The 19950-nt window shown below is 42.4% G+C and overlaps 1 protein-coding gene across 1 annotated transcript in view; it reads right to left on the bottom strand.

The window, feature by feature from the left end:
• Positions 1 to 19950, bottom strand: part of zfyve19 (zinc finger, FYVE domain containing 19) — a 49973-nt gene that overhangs the window by 5819 nt on the left and 24204 nt on the right. Inside the window, exons 7-10 of the mRNA XM_063053197.1 lie at positions 16613 to 16816; positions 5317 to 5399; positions 4139 to 4231; positions 3499 to 3641 (exon numbers count right to left, since the gene is read on the bottom strand). Of these exons, the coding sequence (XP_062909267.1) occupies positions 3499 to 3641; positions 4139 to 4231; positions 5317 to 5399; positions 16613 to 16816 (523 nt within the window). The remainder of the gene's footprint in view (positions 1 to 3498; positions 3642 to 4138; positions 4232 to 5316; positions 5400 to 16612; positions 16817 to 19950) is intronic.

Below are 19950 nucleotides of genomic sequence, written 5' to 3'. Positions count from 1 at the left end.
TCCATGTCGCACCTGCCATCTGATGTCACCCAGCTTCCTAAGTAGCAAAAGTTCTGTACCTATTTTGTCTTCCCTGTTTATTCTCAGCCTGCAAATAGGATTCTCTTCTTTTTTGGATATCACCATACATTCTTTTTGCAGTTGATAGCTAGACCCATTTTTGCACTTTCTTCAATAACTATATCAATTAAGTTTTGTAGTTCTTCCTCCATACTTGCAATTAACACAGTGTCATCCGCATGTCTGAAATTATTAATGTTTTCACCACCAACTTTGATTCCCAAGATGTCTATTATTTTTTGTAATATTGTTTCACTGTATACAATAAATAAATCAGTGGAGAAAACACACCCTTGTCTAACACCTCTCTTGATTTTCATAAACTGACTCACTTCTCCATCTATTCCTACAGCGGCAGTTTATTCCCAGTACAGATTTCTGATTAGGCGGAGGTCTTTCGAATCTAGATCTACAGTTTCCTGTAATATTTCAAATAACTTATTGTGCTTCACTTTATCAATTGTTTTATACAGCATACAACCTGAAATTCCTACTTTCCACAGACATCCACAAAACCCCAAACATCAGGCCCCCATAGCCCTCCTCCCCCCTCCCATGTACAAGCTGCAGCAGAAGCATTAAAATTGCATGATGGCTGGATACTCATTAAGCCAGTCACTCCAACCAAAAAACAATCCACTGAGAATAAGTTCTATACTTGCCCCACCCCATTCTAAGCCAACTTCTAAAGTTTTGGTAAATTTTGCTCTAAAATTCTGAGATCCAGTGTTTTCTGAAAAATCAGGCAAGTTACATCTTTGGCTTTTCCAGCAAGCGCTTGGAACATAGAAAACCCACAGCACAACACAGGCCCTTCGGCCCACAATGTTGTATCAAACATGTACTTACTTCAGAAATTACCTCGGGTTACCCATAGCCCTCTATTTTTCTAAGCTCCATGTAGCTGTCCAGGATTCTCTCAAAAGACCCTATTGTATCCGCCTCAACCACCATTGTCGCCGGCAGCCCATTCCACGCACTCACCACTCTCAGCGTAAAAACTTACCCCTGACATTTCCTCTGTACCTACTTCCAAGCACCTTAAAACTGTGACCTCTCATGTTAGCCATTTCAGCCCTGGGAAAAAGCCTCTGACTATTCACACGATCAATGTCTCTCATCATCTTATACACCTCTATCAGGTCACCTCTCATCCTCCTTCACTCCAAGGAGAAAGAGCCAAGTTCACTCAACCTATTCCCATAAGGCATGCTCCCCAATCCAGGCAACATCCTTGTAAATCTCCTCTGCACCCTTTCTATAGTTTCCACATCCTTCCTGCAGTGAGGTGACCAGAACTGAACACAGTACTCCAAGTGGAGTCTGACCAGGGTCTTTTATGTAACGATACCTCTCAGCTCTTGAACTCAATCCCACGACTGATAAAGGCCAATACACCGTATGCCTTCTTAACCACAGAGTCAACCTGCGTAACAGCTTTGAGTGTCCTATGGACCCGGACCCCAAGATCCCTCTGATTCTTCACACTGCCAAGAGCCTTACTGTTAATACTATATTCTGCCATATTTGACCTACCAAAATGAACGACCTCACACTTATCTGGGTTGAACTCCATCTGCCACTTCTCAGCCCAGTTTTGCATCCTATTAATGTCCCTGCTGTAACCTCTGACAGCCCTCCACACTATCCACAACACCCCTAACCTTTGTGTCATCAGCAAACTTACTAACTTATCCCTCCACTTCCTCATCCAGGTCATTTATAAAAATCATGGAGAAGGGATCCCTGAAGCACACCACTGGTCACTGATCTCCATGCAAAATATGACCTGTCTACAACCACACTTTGCCTTTTGTGTGCAAGCCAATTATGGATCCACAAAGCAATGTCCCCTTGGATCCCAGGCCTCCTTACTTTCTCAATAAGCTGTGCATGCAGTATCTTATCAAATGCCTTGCTGAAATCTATATACACTACATCTACAGCTCTACCTTCATCAATGTGTTTAGTCACGTCCTCAAAAACTTCAATCAGGCTCGTAAGGCACGATCTGCCTTTGACAAATCCATGGGATGGTAATAACTTGGAATGTTATTTTCTTAGAAAAATCAAAGAGCAGATTACAGCAGATTTCTTTTCTAAAACTGAGTTGGTTGTCATACTATATTTTCATGTAGGCAGCCTTAAATGATTAATTATTTTACTTTATTAATTCCATTGGATTATGACCCATATTAAGTAACTTCTAAAATCCTCCTGGTGAGTGATGAAATCTTGAAGGAGTTGTTGAGAATGTGGAGAGAGAGAAGAAAAAACAGGATTTTGCAGGATGAATGTTAAAGGTGGTTGATAGCATAGACTTGGTGGGCTAAGGACCTGTTTCCATGTTGTCTGGATCCATGACTCAATAATAATATCAATACGATGGAGTCTGGTTAATTGGGACATAGCAGACATACGTTTTGGCCCAATTAACAAGTCTGCTCCAATTAGCCGAAGATTCATGGAAATAGTTAAAAAGGCAAAAAAACGACAAACTACCATTTAACTGAGTACCAAACTATGTATATAAATGGAAAACAAAACAAATTAGACCACTACCAATACCACTACAGTACTATAAAACCGTATTAGTTCCTAATAGTTATCAAAAGGGGAAAATTTATCCAGCATACGCCGCTATACTCTTTGATTGACTGTAAATGAACAAAACCAGCACAGACACCGAGTGCAGACAATAAACTGCCTTCATACAATGTTTTTGATGATTGTATACACCAAAACTTAATTTTCATTGTAATATTAAAGATGATTGTCGATACATTCAAATTCTTCGTAGTTTCTAACTTGCTGAAGTAGTGAAATCATTTCATTTTCATTCCTGGCCATTTCTAGCATCTCCAAGCCTCAATGCTTGAAATTGCAGTGAGCGAAACAGTTTTGAATTGTCTTACCACTTATTTCTTGCCAACTATCAGTAAGAAACGTCACTGCTTTTTGAACACAAACACAGAGAAATGACACATTTAAAAACCGTTTGCATGCAAAAGCACACGACTGACACTAGTTAGAAACTGTTTGGAAGCAATTTCCTATCCCAATTAAGCAACATAGTGTCCCAAATAAATGAAAGAAATTTAGCTATTTTCTCAATTTTGTTTTTGTTCTTTAAGAGTTGTCCCAAATAAGTGGCAGTCTAGATTAACCGATGACCCAATTAACCAGAATCTACTGTATGTACATTGGTGTAAAGTATCATGCACAGATTATGAAAGTTGAATGACATGTTCATCTGTGGAAAGTTTAGGATCATTCCGACCCCTGAAAATTCTTAAACCTGTTAAAGCATGAACTATTTATTACCATAAAATATTCGCAGTTACAAAGAGTTTGAGTAAAAGTGCCGCAAATCATTTATTCTTCTGAGCTGCTTTCAGCAACTGGACCTCAAAGCATGCAGTTACCAGCTGCACTTACCTAAAGCATCTGTGACAGTAGAGGTCCCCATCACAGTCATGGCAACGGAGGACAGCATCATTATTGCAGATGGAACACCAAGGCAGCTCATCATCACTGTCTGGTGTCTCAGTCATAGCTGGACTGGGCGAAACATGTCGTTGCTGGAGATACAATTAGAAATTTGCTTTTAGTCAATAATTTGAAAAAAAAAAGTTAATAAAGTTGTACATTAAAACTACCCCCAAGAAAAGACGATCAAAAGCTTACAACGGGTTGCAAGCTGCACTTCCAAGGAAGAGAGGAGAAAGGTACAGGCACATTCCTTTTTGAAAGTATAATCTTCCTTCAATACCACCTTTACCTCAATGTGTCTTGAGTGTGTTTATAAACCAATAAACTTCTGATATAAATAAATAAGTATGCTCCTACAGAGTCAAGGCTCTCTTTTAAGGAATGAGACAGTTGTTGGATTAATTTGTCTCTAAAGAAAACGGCGAAAGAGTTGAGAAAGAAGATCAATAAGGGGAGATAGAGAATCAAATACTGTTGCAGTACATAATTAAAACTACAGCCAGGTGAGCATTGTGAATCCTGGCAACATCTAAATGCTTATTCGCCACACAAGATGTTTAGTTTGATTTCCAATTGCAGACAGTACCTTTCTCCCAACAGGAATTGGCTGCACTGTCTTAGGTTGCTCTACAGGAATGTTGTAGCCACTTCTTTGATCTAGGGCAATTTCTTCATTTACCTGCATGTATAGATAATGAAATGAGAATATATTTTACCACTGCTGACAGTTTACCAACATTTAGACTATTGTTCCTATCCTCATATTATTACATTTCTGAACTAGTTGTGATTTTGCTGTTCAAAGGTTTCAAGCAGAAACTGAGCAAGAGCAACTACAAATTTGCTGATGCTAATTTAATCCAAATCAGTACTGCATGAAAGGTGAGAGGCTTCAGGGAGGTTGGAGATGGGACACAGGCTTCTAAGGGATTAGGAAACGAGAGTGTTTTCAAAATTTATACCAATATATTTACACTTCTCCATCTCAATTCTAACAAAGCATAACTTAATTCATATAGCCCCTTAAGTCATTTGAAAAAACTGCACAAGTGTGGTTGGAACATCATCACCATTGTGAGTTAAGAAACATTTCATTTAAATCTGTAAACAGCAAAATCCCCCAAACAATTAACAAGGTAAGTGACCAGAAGATCTGCTTCTTTTTGGAATTGAATGAGGGACAAATGTTAACCACAGAGTCCAGAAGAACTTCTCTGTTCTTCCATTGTGCCATGGATGCCTTCGTGTCTGCAGGGCTCCAGTTTATTAACTTATCTGAATGAGACCACATGCTCTCTCATTTCTGAATTACATTATGTGTTCTCGTATTGGAGTAGGGTTTGAACCCTCACGAATCTGGGTGAGCATTACAAGAGGCAAGACTCTGAAATTACTACATGTTACAAATTGGCCTGTCAGTCATTCTTAAATGAAGCCCAAATGTGAACATCTCAACATCTGTCAGCACAAAACAAGGGTTGGTTTTCTTTCTCAGGTCTTAGCAACTTTTGTGATATTTTGAGAGATTTCTTCAGAAACAAATTATTTTGTGATGGGATATATCAGGAAATTACTCCCTTTATTTTCCAGGAGCTAATAGGAATTGAGAAGAATGGGTCATCAATGACGTAGATTAAAAAAAAGAGTAAAACAGAGGATTAAAAAATCAATTTTGCATTCCATGGTCCTCCAGTCTAATTACCTTGAATTTATATAAAAAATTATGCCTACCTTGTGTTTAAAAAAAAAAGCTAACAATCAAACCTGTTTCAAAATTCGCTGGGTCAACATTTCTTCATTTTCTTCATCACTTTCCACCCCAGTATATTTCCAGTCATCCACTGGTACTGCAAGCCCCAAAAATAGAAAGTTTATATTGCTTCAACGGTTCAACCTATTAGTTTCAGTCACTCTCAACAATAACCTCATGTAATTGCGAATATTCACATTGGTGGTAGTATAGCCACTAACCTTTTGGATCAGAATACAGGTCACCCATTTCAGGACTAACCAATTCTTGTGATACACACTTTATCATGGCTTCTGAGCAAGCAATTAAATCATTCTAATGTAACCCATTATAGTTGGAATTCACTCCTCACTATTCATATTCTACATAAAGGATATCTGGAACCCTGACATTGGCAAACTGTGCCACAGCTTCTGGAGGTAATACTATTGCTAATGCTGGAAGAGTCAGCGTTTATTAGATTAATTCATGGACAAGCTCAATTAGATCATTGCAAAGGATCTGATCTACTCTGGCAATTGCTTATGTCAAAAATTAACACTCCTAAAATCTGTAATTGTAGAGTCATACAACACAGAAACATACATTTTAGCCCACACCAATTATCAAGCGTAATTTTATGCTATTTACATACTAATCCCATTCTCTTCTCCCCATGTTCCCTGCAAACTTTGCCCCTCCCCACCAGATTCTATCTACATACATGAGGTAATTTACAGAATCCAATTAACATAACCTGCAAATCTTTGATTTCTTGAACTTCCAGTAATTGTCCCCTCATTCACCACTCCAGTTTCCCTCTCTCACCAAGTCTCCTTACCTGCCCATCACCTTCCCCTTTCCTTTCTTCCATAGCCTTCTGTCCTCTCCTATCAGATTCTCCCTTCTCCAGCCCTTTATCTCTGTCATCAATCGATTTCCCAGCTCTTCAGATTTTCTCATGTTTGCAAATTTTTAAGTTGTGGGAGGAAACCAGAGCAACTGGAGGAATCCTGCCCATTCACAGAGAAAATATAAAAACCGAATGTACAGAACAATACTGGGAGACATATCCACATCATCTTTCTTTCCCAAAGGAACTGCTGGTAAAGCAGTCAAGAAAATAGTACTGCCACACCAATAGACTGTCTCCCAGGAACAATGAAGAGTCTTTGCCTACTTTTAAGTAAAAGAGAAGGCTGGATTCTAATGCCCCGAATTTCAGCCATTTACTTCAGGCGGCTGAATGATAGTTAACTTTTCTACTGATAAGATACTAAATTGGAAATCTGAAATAAATAAAACCGAAAAGTCAAATAAAGAGAAGGTCAGTTTGTATCACGAAGATACCATTGAACAGAATTTTTTTAATCCAAGTAACTTTGGCCTGATCTCCCAGTAAAAGTGTTGGTTGGGAATAGACAATAGACAATAGGTGCAGGAGTAGGCCATTTGGCCCTTCGAGCCAGTACCACCATTCACTGTGATCATGGCTGATCATCCACAATCAGTACCCTGTTCCTGCCTTCTCCCCATGTCCCTTGACTCCACTATCCTTAAGAGCTCTATCTCTTTCTTGAAAGCATCCAGAGAGTTGGCCTCCACTGCCTTCTGAGGCACAGCATACCACAGATCCATAACTCTCTGGGTGAAAAAGTTTTTCCTCAACTCTGTTTTAAATGGCCTACCCCTTATTCTTAAACTGTGGCCTTTGGTTCTGGACTCCCCCAACATCGGGAACATGTTTCCTGCCTCTAGCGTGCCCAATCTCTTAATAATCTTATATGTTTCAATCAGATCCCCTCTCATCCTTCTAAATTCCAGTGTATACAAGCTCAGTCGCTCCAATCTTTCAACATATCCCGGGAATTAACTTTGTGAACCTACGCTGCACTCCCTCAATAGCAAGAATGTCCTTCCTCAAATTTGGAGACCAAAACTGCACACAATACTCCAGGTGTGGTCGCACCAGGGCCCTGTACAACTGCAGAAGGATTTGTTTTCTCCTATACTCAACTCCCCTTGTTATGAAGGTCAACATGCCATTAGCTTTCTTCACTGCCTGCTGTACCTGTCAACATGAATGGAGGTTGGCATATCACTTATTGAAATATGGGCAATAATACAGTGTCAGAAAGCCCAAGAGGGAGCCAGCGATGTCCTATTATTTCTATTAATCTTTCTGCAAGGAGAGGGAGGTTTATCCTCTCATGAAGATGACCCAAAATCAGAAGAAGATGGTGGTCATGGATTATCATACGAGGAATGTTGGATTGCTCTGGGTCTGTACTCACTGGATAGATCATATAAATCAAACATAGTTTGCCCCTGGTTCATCACAAACTGTAAATCAAGTTTGTGAACAATGTATGATATGCATTTTACAAAATCCAGGAAAACAGATAAAGGTGGAAGGATCTCAAACACCACCCCCTGATAAATCGTGTGTGCATTTACAGATGGATTTTACAGTATTACTTTCATGTGAAGGATATAAATGTTTATTGGTCATTATTGATGTTCTTTCCTTCCATGGTGAGTTGAAGTATTTCCTTGTAAAAAGAGTGATACAGTTACAGTAGCTAAATGTTTATCGAAGGAAATCATCCCAAGGTTTGGGATCCCTTGGAAATTGTCTAGCAACAACTGTACCCTCTTTACTGCGAAGGTAATAAAAGAAACAAGTAAGGCCTTACAGATTGACCACCATGTCCATTGTAGCTACTACCCTCATTGTACTCTACACGCTGAGTAGAAAGAATGAATGGAACAATTAAAAATAAGCTTCGTAAAATGTGTTAGCAATTGAAAGTTAATGGGCAAATAAGGTCTACCTGTTTCCTCAATACCACCTGCCCCTCCACCAATCTTCATATCATCAGCAAACTTGGCAACAAACCCATCTATTCCATCTTCTAAATCATTGATATACAGCATAAAAAGAAGTGGCCCTAACACCAATCCCTGCGGAACACATTTAGTCACTGGCAGCCAAACAGAAAAGGATCCTTTATTCCCACTCACTGCCTCCTACCAATCAGACAATGCTCTAACCATGCGAATAACTTTCCTGGGAAGCCATGGGCCCTTAATTTGGTAAGCAGCCTCATGTGTGGCACCTTGTCGAAGGCCTTCTGAAACTCCAAATATACAACATCCACTGCATCTCCTTTATTTACCCGACGTGTAATCTCCTCAAAAAATTCCAAAAGGGTTATCAGGCAAGGTTTTCCCTTAAGGAAATCATGCTGATTTTGTCTTATCATGTCCTGTGTCACCAAGTACTCCAACATCTTCCCAGCCTCTGAGGTCAGGCAAACAGGTCTACAATTTCCTTTCTGCTGCTTGCCTCGTTTCTTAAAGAGTGGAGTGACATTTGCAATTTTCCAGTCCTCTGGCTCCAATGATTTCTGAAAGATCATTAGTAATGCTTACACAATCTACCTCTTTCAGAATCCTAAGGTGAAGTTCATCTGGTCCGGGTGACTTATGTACCCTTAGGTCTTTCAGCTTTTTCAGCATCTTCTCCCTTGTAATAATAACAGCACTCACTTCTCTTCCCTCACACCCTTCAACATCTGGCACACAGCTAGTGTCTTCCACAGTGAAGACTGATGCAAAATACTCATTTAGTTTATCTGCCATCAAAGCTCAAACTGAGCATGGCACCTGATGATGATAATGATGATGCCATCTCCTTGGCCCTCATTATTATTTCTCAGGCCATATTTTCTAGCAGTCCTATACACACTCTGATCTCTTACATATTTGAAAAAGCTTTTACCATCTACTTTGATATTGTTTGCTAGCCTGTTTTCATATTTCATCTTTTTCTTCCTAATGATTCTAGTTGCTCTAAGGTTTTAAAAGCTTCCCAATCCTCGGCCTTCCCACTAGTTTTTGCTTTGTTGTATGGCCTCCCTTTTGCTTTTACATTAGCTTTGATTTCCCTTGTCAGCCACAGTTATACTATTTTGCCATTTTTGAGTATTACTTTGTTTTCGGAATACATCTATCCTGCACCTTCCTCATTTTCCCCAGAAACTCACACCATTGCTGTTGTGCTGTCAATCCTGTCAGTATCTCCTTCCAATTCACTTTAGCCAACTCCTCTCTCATACCACTATAATTTCCTTTACTCCACTGAAATACCACTACATTAGAAGCAACACACATAAAAATTGCTGGTGAACTCAGCAGGCCAGGCAGCATCTATAGGAAGAGGTACAGTCGACGTTTCAGGCCAAGACCCTTCGTCAGGACCAACTGAAAGAAGAGATAGTAAAAGATATCCTGCAGATTTCCTCGTGTTTGTGTGCACCTCTACATTAGACTTTACTTTCTTCCTATCAAATTTCAAGTTGAACTCAATCACATTGTGATCACTGTCTCCTAAGGGTTCTATTACCTTAAGCTCCCTAATCATCTCTGGTGCATTACATAACACCCATCCAGTATAGCTGATCCCCTAGTAGGCTCAATGACAAACTACTCTAAAAAGCCATGGTGTGGGCATTCATCAAACTCACTCTCTTGAGATCCATTTCCAACCTGGTTTTCCCAACCAACCTGCATGTTGAAATCTCCCATGACTATCATATCATTGCCCTTTTGATTCGCCCTTTACCATTTCCCGTTGTAATCTGTGGTTCACATCCCAGCTACTGTTGGGAGACCTGTATATAACTGCCATCAGGGTCCTTTTACCCATGCAGTTTCGAAACTAAACCCACAATGATTCAACATCTTCCAAACCTATGTCACATCTTTCTGCTGATTTGATGCCATTTTTTACCAGCAGGTCCACACCAACCCTCTGCCTTCCTTCCTATCCCTCCGATACAACGTGTAACCTTGGACATTCAGCTCCCAGCTACAACCATCCTTCAGCCACGATTCAGTGATGGCCACAACATCATACCTGACAATCTGTAAAGTGCAACAAGATCCTCCACCTTATTTCTTATACTCCATGCACTGAGATGTAACACTTTGAGCGCTGTATTTGCTACCCTTTTTGATTCTGCATCCCTAATGCACTGATAATCATCCTGCTGGTTGCAAATTTGTCCTATCATCTGCCTGCCCTTCCTGACGGTCTGACTGCATGCCATCTTTGCTTTTTAACCATCCATCCTATCCTGAGTCCCTTCACTCTGGTTCCCATCCCCCTGCCCATTTGATGTTTAAGCCCTCCCCAACAGCTCTAACAAACCTGCCCGAAGGAATATTGGTTCCCTCTCGAGTTCAGGTGTAACCCGAAACTTCTGAACAGGTCATACCTTCCCCAGAAGAGATTCCAATGATCCAAGACTCTGAAGCCCCGCCCCCTGCACTGGCTTCTCGGCCACACATTAAATTGGCAATCATCTTGTTTCTACCGTCACTGGTGTGTGTCACAGGCAACAATCCAGAAATTACTACTCTGGAAGCCCTATTTCTCAGCTTTCTACCTAGCTCTCGAAATTCTCCTTTCAGGACCTCTTTGTTTTTCTTTCCTATGTCATTGATACCAATATGTACCAAGACATCTGGCTACTTCCCCCCCCCCACCCCCACAAAATGTTGTGGACACGATCCGAGACGTCCCTGACCCTAGCACCTGGGACGCAATACACCATCCGGGTTTCCCATTTATGCACACAGAACCTCCTGTCTGTTCCCCTGGCTACCGACTCCCCTAGCTCTACCAGTCCCTTCTTCTCCCTTTTTCCCCTCTGTACCACAGACCAATGCTCAGTGCCAGTAACCCGATCTCCGTGGTATTCCCCTGGGAGGTCATCCCCCACAACAGTACCCAAAACTGTATACCTATTATTGAGGGGAATGGCCACAGGGGAGATCTGCGCTAACTGCTTATTCACATTTCCATTTCTCCTGACAGTCACCTAGTAGTCACCTCCTGCAATTCCAAGGTGACTACTTCCCTGTAACTCTGATCAATTATCTCCTCATTCTCTCGTGCAAACCAAACATCATGCAACTACTGCTCCAGATCCCTGACATGGTCTTCAAAGAGTTGCAGCCAGATGCACTTCACACAGATGTAGTTACCTGGGAGACTCTGGGTCTCCAAGGACTCCAACATCTGGCATGAAGAATACACGTTAACAAGAAACACAAGATAGCAGTCTTAATTCAAGAACATGAAGACCAACTGTATCCTTTTGGTATTACTCTCCCAAAGATTTAATTCTATATACTGATGGCTCACATGCGACAATTGGTTGTCACAACCTCACCACCCTCTGGTCTGCTGGCACAGAAGTCTATAACAGAGGTCAAGAGATTCTGGACGATTGACTTTCCAGGATACGGGATTGCAAGGTTATCCTGGGAACTAATTAATATGGCATTGGCTTTGGAGAAAATAACAAAGGAAACCACATGTGCCTTTGATCAAACCCAACAAGCATCTACCAAGTTGTCAGCACAACTGGTGGCTGTTCGTGCAGTAGCATTACAGAACAGAATGGCTTTGGATTTTATTCTGTCAGAAAAAGAGGCACCTGGGTTGCTGTACCTGGCGAATCAGAAAATATAAGTAGGTTGGCAAAATCACATCTGAGAAGCTTCCAAAGAGATGAAGAAAGTAAGGGATCAATATCACAATTATTACACTCAGATGGATGGTGGCAACTATTCTGTGTTATGGTATGACTATTGGTATTACAATAATGGCTCTGAGTTAATTGTCGTCTGTCCAAGTCAGTGAAAAGTTGCCCGATAACAGCCTTTGTAAAAGGAAGGCCCATGACATTCTCACAATTTTGAGGGCCTAGTACAAGAGTTTGTTAGGCTACTTTTTTGGCTCCTCCTACTTTCTCCACACTATATAGACAATAGACAATAGGTGCAGGAGTAGGCCATTCGGCCCTTCGAGCCAGCACCGCCATTCACTGTGATCATGGCTGATCATCCACAATCAGTATCCAGTTCCTGCCTTATCCCCATAACCTTTGATTCGGCTATCTTTAAGAGCACTATCCATCTCTTTCTTGAAAGCATCCAGAGACTTGGCCTCCACAGCCTTCTGGGGCAGAGCATTCCATACATCCACCACTCTCTGGGTGAAAAAGTTTTTCCTCAACTCCATTCTAAATGGCCTACCCCTTATTCTTAAAGTGTGGCCTCTGGTTCTGGAATCACCCATCAGCAGGAACATGCTTCCTGCCTCCAGCGTGTCCAATCCCTTAATAATCTTATATGTTTCAATAAGATCCCCTCTCAGCCTTCTAAATTCCAGAGTACACAAGCCCAGTTGCTCCAATCTTTCGACATATGACAGTCCCGCCATCCCGGGAATTGACCTTGTAACCTACGCTGCATTCCCTCAATAGCAAGAATGTCCTTCCTCAAATTTGGAGACCAAAACTGCACACAGTACTCCAGGTATGGTCTCACCAGGGCCCTGTACAGCTGCAGAAGGACCTCTTTGCTCTTATACTCAATTTCCCTTGTTATGAAGGCCAGCACGCCATTAGCTTTCTTCACTGTCTGCTGTACTTGCATGCTTGCTTTCAGTGACTGATGTACAAGAACACCTAGATCTCGTTGTACTTCCCCTTTTCCTAAATTGACTCCATTTAGATAATAATCTGCCTTCCTGTTCTTACCACCAAAGTGGATAATCTCACATTTATCCACATTAAACTCATCTGCCCACTCACCCAGCCTGTCCAAGTCAGCCTGCATTCTCATAACATCCTCCTCACATTTCACACTGCCACCCAGCTTTGTGTCATAGGCAAATTTGCTAATGTCACTTTTAATTCCCTCATCTAAATCATTAATATATATTGTAAACAGCTGCGGTCCCAGCACTGAACCCTGTGGTACCCCACTGGTCACCGCCTGCGATTCTGAAAGGGTCCCGTTAATCGCTACTCTTTGTTTTCTGTCAGCCAGCTAATTTTCAATCCATGTCAGTACTCTGCCCCCAATACCATGTGCCCTAATTTTGCCCACTAAATCTCCTATGTAGGACTTTATCAAAGGCTTTCTGAAAGTCTAGGTACACTACATCCACTGGCTCTCCCTTGTCCATTTTCATAGTTACATCCTCAAAAAATTCCAGAAGATTAGTCAGGCACGATTTCCCCTTCGTAAATCCATGCTGACTCGGACCAATCCTGTTACTGCTATCCAGATGTGTCGTAATTTCATCTTTTATAATTGACTCCAGCATCTTTCCCACCACCAACGTCAGGCTAATCGGTCTATAATTCCCTGTTTTCTCTCTTCCTCCCTTCTTGAAGAGAGGGACAACATTAGCCACCCTCCAATCCACAGGAACTGATCCTGAATCTATAGAACATTGGAAAATAATTACCAATGCGTCCACGATTTCTAAAGCCACCTCCTTAAGTACCCTGGGATGCAGACCATCAGGTCCCGGGGACTTATCAGCCTTCAGACCCAACACCATTTCCTGCCCAATATAAATTTCCTTCAATTCATCCATTACCCTAGGTCCTTTGGCCACTATTACATCTGGGAGATTGTTTGTGTCTTCCATAGTGAAGACAGATCCAAAGTACCCATTCAACTCGTCTGCCATTTCCTTGTTCCCCATAATAAATTCACCCGCTTCTGTCTTCAAGGGCCCAATTTTGGTCTCAACTACTTTTTTCCTTTTCACCTACCTAAAGAAGCTATTACTATCCTCCTTTATATTCTTAGCTAGTTAACCTTCGTACCTCATTTTTTCTCCACGTATTGCCTTTTTAGTTACCTTCTGTTGCTCTTTAAAAATTTCCCAATCCTCTGGCTTCCCACTCATCTTTGCTATGTTATACTTCTCTTTTATTTTTATACTGTCCATTACTTCCCTTGTCAGCCACGGCCTCCCCTTACTCCCCTTAGGATCTTTCTTCCTCTTTGGAATGAACTGATCCTGCACCTTCCGCATTATTCCCAGAAACACTTGCCAAAGGTGTGGATCAATAAAGTATGACTAAAGGTGTAGCCATGGGCACTCACAATGGCCCAGCTGTGCCTGCCTTTTCATCAGTGACATGGAATAATCTATTGTCCAAGCTTACACTGGTAACGCTCCTCTGCTATGTCGATGACTGCATTGCTGCTGCCTCCTGCACCACTGCTGAGCTCGACAATATCATCAACTTTGCCTCCACTTCCACCCTGCCCTCAAATTAAGTTGGCCCACCTCTGACATTTCTCAACTTCTCTGGATACAGACAATCCACTGGTGTCTTTTACAAACCTAACGACTCTCACAGTTATCTTGAATATACCTCCTCCCACCCAATCACTTGTAAAATACCACTCCCTTTTCTCAGTTCCTCTGTCACCACTCTTTCTGTTCTCAGGGTGAGGCTTTCCATTCCAGAAGATCAGAGATGTCCTCTTTTTCCAAAGAATAGCGTTTCCCTTCAACCACTGTCGATGCTGCACTCACCTACATCTCCACCATTTCACGCACGTCTGCCGTCACCCCTTCCTCCCACCGTCATAACAGGGATTGAGTTCTCCTTGTCCTTATTTACAACCTCATGAGCCTCCACATCCAGCATTTATTCTCCGTAACATCCGCTGTCTTCAAATGGATCTTACCATTAAAGACATCATTTCCTCTCCTCCCCTCTCTGTTTTCTGCAGGGATCGCTCTATGTGACTTCCTTATCCACTGTCCCTCCCCACTGATCTCCCTCCTGCACTTTCATCTTCACCCTCACCACCATTCAGGGCCCCAACCAGTCCTTCCAGGTGAAGCAACACTTCATCTGTGAGCCTGTCGGGGGTCATCTACTGTATCCATAGTGATCCATAGTGCGCATGCGCCGGTCGTGCATGCAGCCTGGTACAGCTGTTCCGATCTATTCTTGCTTTCTTCTTCTTATTTTTTAATTTACATTATTTTTTGTATTTTTTGTCTCATGGTAACACGTCGAAGCTGCACCCTCTCTAACATGCTGGTAGAGAGAGTTTTATTTGGGTTTTTTTTAGCGCTGGAAATGGTTACATCCCGACATGCGGGACAGAAGCAAGGTTGCATTGTGTATTCCAGAAACCAGCTAATGCCAGCTGGTTTAGTGAGCAGAGCGGCGGACACTCCTGCTGAAATCCGGAGGAAAACACACAGAGGATGCAGAGGGGGATGACAAAGTCGAGAAAAGAGGACTGGGTTGAGACAACAGAGACTTATGGAAAAGAGGAGTTTGGTGGGTAATATCGTTCCGGCTGACCGGAAGTGCACTGAGAGCGGTAAGCATAAAGGAGTTGGGTGCTTACTGATCTGGTTAACAACAGATGGTGCAATCCGGGGCATATTACGATCGAGGAACGTGTTTGCAGACTGGATATCGAACTTCTTACTGTTGGACTTCGGCCACATTCCACCGTGATACAACACTTAGCGGCACAGGAGGTCGTTCCCGCCTGTGGCCATCGAACATGCAGCTCCTCCCTTAGAGGGTCAGACACCCTGATCCAATAGACTGGTCCTGGACTTATTTTCCATCTGACATAGTTTGCATTTTGTTGTTTGATTGTTGGTAGTTTTTGTATTGTTATATTTATGCTGTATTCTTGGTTGGTGCGGCTGTAACGAAACCAAATTTCCCTCAGGATTAATAAAGTATATCTATCTATCTAGTGCACCTGGTGTGTCCTACTGTATATCAGGGGACCGCTTCATTGAGCACCTTTGTTCTATCTGCCACAAAATGCAAGATCTCCGGGTGGCCACCCATTTCAATTCAACTTCCTATTCCCATTCTGACATGTCTGTCCATAGCCACCTCTACTGCCATGATGAGGCCAAACTCAGGATGCAGAAGCCACACCTTCTATTCCGTCTGGGTAGCCTCCAACATGATGGCATGAACATTGATTTCTCTAACATTCAGGAATTTCTCCCTGCTCTTTCTTCTCTTTTACCATTTTCCATTCCAGTTACCCTCTCACCCACTTCTCATCTGTCCATCACCTCTCTGGTGTCCCTCCTCCTTCCCTTTCTTCCATGGTCCACTGTCCTCTCCTCTGAGATTCTTTCTTCTTCAGCCCTTTTCCAATTCCACCTATCCTCTCATTCTCAGCATCTTACCTCTTCCTCTCCCCCTCACTGGGTCTCACCTAACACCACCAGCTTGTACTCCTTCCCCTCCCCCTGCCATCTCATGCTGGTTTCTGCCCCCTTCCTTTCAAGTCCTATACTGGGCACACCATTGCCTTACGAACCTCAAGAGCGGGAAGACAGCATACAGCATTCAAGAAGGGCAATATCAAGGATTACCTATACCATGAGATTAAACTTTTAAAAAATTCTAAAAACACATAGTGAAACTTTCCAAAATCACCTGCACTCACCCGTATTTGGATCTTCTCCTTTGAGTGCGGCAAGTCTCCTAGTAATCTTTAAGAAATGTTCCTGATGCAAGTTGTCCTGTTTCAGTTCAGCTGTTGCTTGGTCCAGAAGATAATTCTTCTCCTCCTCAAGATTGATGTTTTTGTTGGAGGGACAGTAGAAATTCTGTGGATCGATTCCTTTATTCAGGTCATTCATTTCATTATCTGTGTCGAACACAAGACATCACCCTCTGTTAAGTAATATTGAGGACACAAGAGGTACTGCAGATGCAGGAAAACTAGGGCAATACACACAATATGCTGGAGTTGCTCAGCAGGTCAGGCAGCATACATGGATGGGAATAAACAGTTGATGTTTCGGGCCAAGACCCTTAATCAGGTCTAGGAATGAAGGGGGAAGAAGTCAGAATAAGAAGATGGGGGGAGAGGAGGAAGTAGTACAAGGTGGCAGGTGATAGGTAAAATTGCGACGGGGAAGGGGGTGAAATAAAGAGCTGGGAAGTTGATTGGTGAAAGAGATAAAGGACTGGAGAAAGGGGAATCTAATAGAGGAGGACAAAAGACCACAGAAGAAAGGAAGGGGGAGAAGCACTGGAGCCAGGTGAATGGCAGGGAAGGAGAGACAGTGTGAGAGGGAAACAACAATGGGGAATGGTGAAGGAGAGGAGGTGGGAGCAATTACCGGAAGTTCGAAAAATCAAAGTTCATGTCATCAGGTTGGAGGATACCCAGGTGGAATACAAGGTGGCGCTCCTCCAAGCGAGGTGTGGCCTCGTCATGGCAGTAGAATAGGCTGTGGACTGACATGTCAGAATGGGAATGAGAATTGAAATGGGTGGCCACCAGCTAATTCTGGTTTTTGTGGCGGATGAAGTGGAGCAGCTCGATGAAGCGGTCTCCCAACCTACGTTGGGTATCCACGATATACAGGAGGCCATATGAGTAGCACTGCCACTTACCCTCGCAAGCACAAGTACCACATCTGCCCCTCACTACTACTCAGGGCCCAAAACAGCCCTGCCAAGTGAGACAACACTTCCCAGCTCTTTGCTTTACTTCCTCCCCACTCCCAGTTTCACCTATCACCTGCCATATGTACTACTTCCTCCACTCCCCCACCTTCTTATTCTGACTTCTTCCTCCTTCCTTTCCAGTCCTGATGAAGTGCCTCGACCCAAAACATCGACTGTTCATTCCCATCCATTGATGGTGCCTGGCTTGCTGACCTCCCCCAACACACTGTGAATATTTAGAGGAGCTGGGGATAATTGTGGCCTTATAATTTGCTTATGAGAAACTATGCACATGCAACAGAGCCACAAATGGCATTCAGGATGCAGACAGATGTTTCTAATGAGAAGTACACAAGACCTAATGTTGTAAAGGGGCTTGTGCACGAAGACCAGTTACATAGACAATAACTAATTATCAAACAAATCTGTTCAATGTTTAAAGATGTTTTCAAAATCCACAATCCCAAATGCACCTTGATTTACCTTGAACGCCTGAATAAATCAAATCAAATGCATTATTCTTAAACACCCCTTAAAATCAGTTACAAAATCTTACAAGTTAACTGTAAAATTATCAATTTCAGCTACTGGACAAATGGGACATAGAAATCAACAGCACATTACAGGCCCTTCGGCCCACAATGCTGTACTGACCATGTAACCTACTCGAGAAACTATCTAGAATTTCCCTAGTACATAGCCCTCTATCTTTCTAAGCTCCATGTAAGAGGCTCTGAAAAGACCCGAATGTATCTGCTTCCACTACCACTGCCGGCAGTGAGTTCCACACACCCACCACTCTCTGTGTGAAAAAATCTCTCACATCCCCTCGGTACCTGTTTCCTAGCACCTTAAAACTGTGCCCCTGGCGTTAGCCATTTCAGCCCTGACAAAAGCCTCTGGCAATCCACACAATCAATGCCCCTCATCACCTTGTACACCTCTATCAGGTCACCTCTCATCCTCCTTAGCTCCAAGAAGAAAAGGCCAAGTTCACTCAACCTATTCTCACAAGGTACGCCCTCCAATCCAGGCAACATCCTTGTAAATCTCCTCTGCACTCTCTATAGTATCCACATCCTTCCTGTAGTGAGGTGACCAGAAATAAACACAGTACTCCAAGTGGGGTCTGACCAAATTCTTATATAGCTGTCACATTATCCCACAGCTCTTGAAATCAGTCCCACGGTTGATGAATGCCACACGCCATATGCATTCTTAACAATGCTGTCAACCTGCGCAGCAGCTTTTAGTGTCCAATAGACTTGGATCCCAAGATCTCACTGATCCTCCACACTGCCAAGAGTCTTACCATTAATATTATATTCTGTCTTCAAATTTGACCTACCAAAATGAATCATTTCACAATTATCTGGCACTTCTCAGCCCAGTTCTAAATCCTATCAATGTCCCACTGTAACCTCTGGCAACCCTCCAAACTATCCACAACACCCTCAACCTTTGTGTCATCAGCAAAATTACTAACCCACGCTTCTACTTCCTCATCCAGGTCATTTATAAAAATCACAAAGAGGAGGGGTCCCAGAACAGGGATCTTATTGAATTTTTTGATGAGGTTACTAAGAAAGTTGACGAGGGTAAAACGGTGGATGTTGTCTATATGGACTTCAGTAAGGCCTTTGACAAGGTTCCACACGGAAGGTTAGTTAGGAAGGTTCAATTGTTAGGCATTAATATGGAAGTAGTAAAATGGATTCAGCAGTGGCTAGATGGGAGACGCCAGAAAGTAGTGGTGGATAACTGTTTGTCAGGTTGGAGGATGGTGTGTAGCAGTGTGCCTCAGGGATCTGTACTGGGTCCAATGTTGTTTGTCATATATATTAATGATCTAGATGATGGGGTGGTAAATTGGATTACTAAGTATGCAGATGATACTAAGATAGGTGGCATTGTGGATGATGAAGTAGGTTTTCAAAGCTTGCAGAGAGATTTAGGCCAGTTAGAAGAGTGGGCTGAAAGATGGCAGATGGAGTTTAATGCTGAAAAATGTGAGGTGCTACATTTTGGTAGGACTAATCAAAATAGGACAGACATGGTAAATGCTAGGGCATTGAAGAATGCTGTAGAACGGAGGGATCTAGGAATAATGGTGCATAGTTCCCTGAAGGTGGAATCTCATGTGGATAGGGTGGTGAAGAAAGCTTTTGGTATGCTGGCCTTTATTAATCAGAGCACTGAGTATAGGAGTTGGGATGTAATGTTGAAATTGTAGAAGGCATTGGTGAGGCCAAATTTGGAGTATTGTGTACAGTTCTGGTCACCGAATTATAGGAAAGATGTCAATAAAATTGAGAGAGTCCAGAG

Source organism: Mobula hypostoma, chromosome 1, assembly GCF_963921235.1.
Source record: "Mobula hypostoma chromosome 1, sMobHyp1.1, whole genome shotgun sequence".
NCBI lineage: Eukaryota > Metazoa > Chordata > Chondrichthyes > Myliobatiformes > Myliobatidae > Mobula > Mobula hypostoma.
This window is presented reverse-complemented; position numbering and strand designations above follow the sequence as displayed.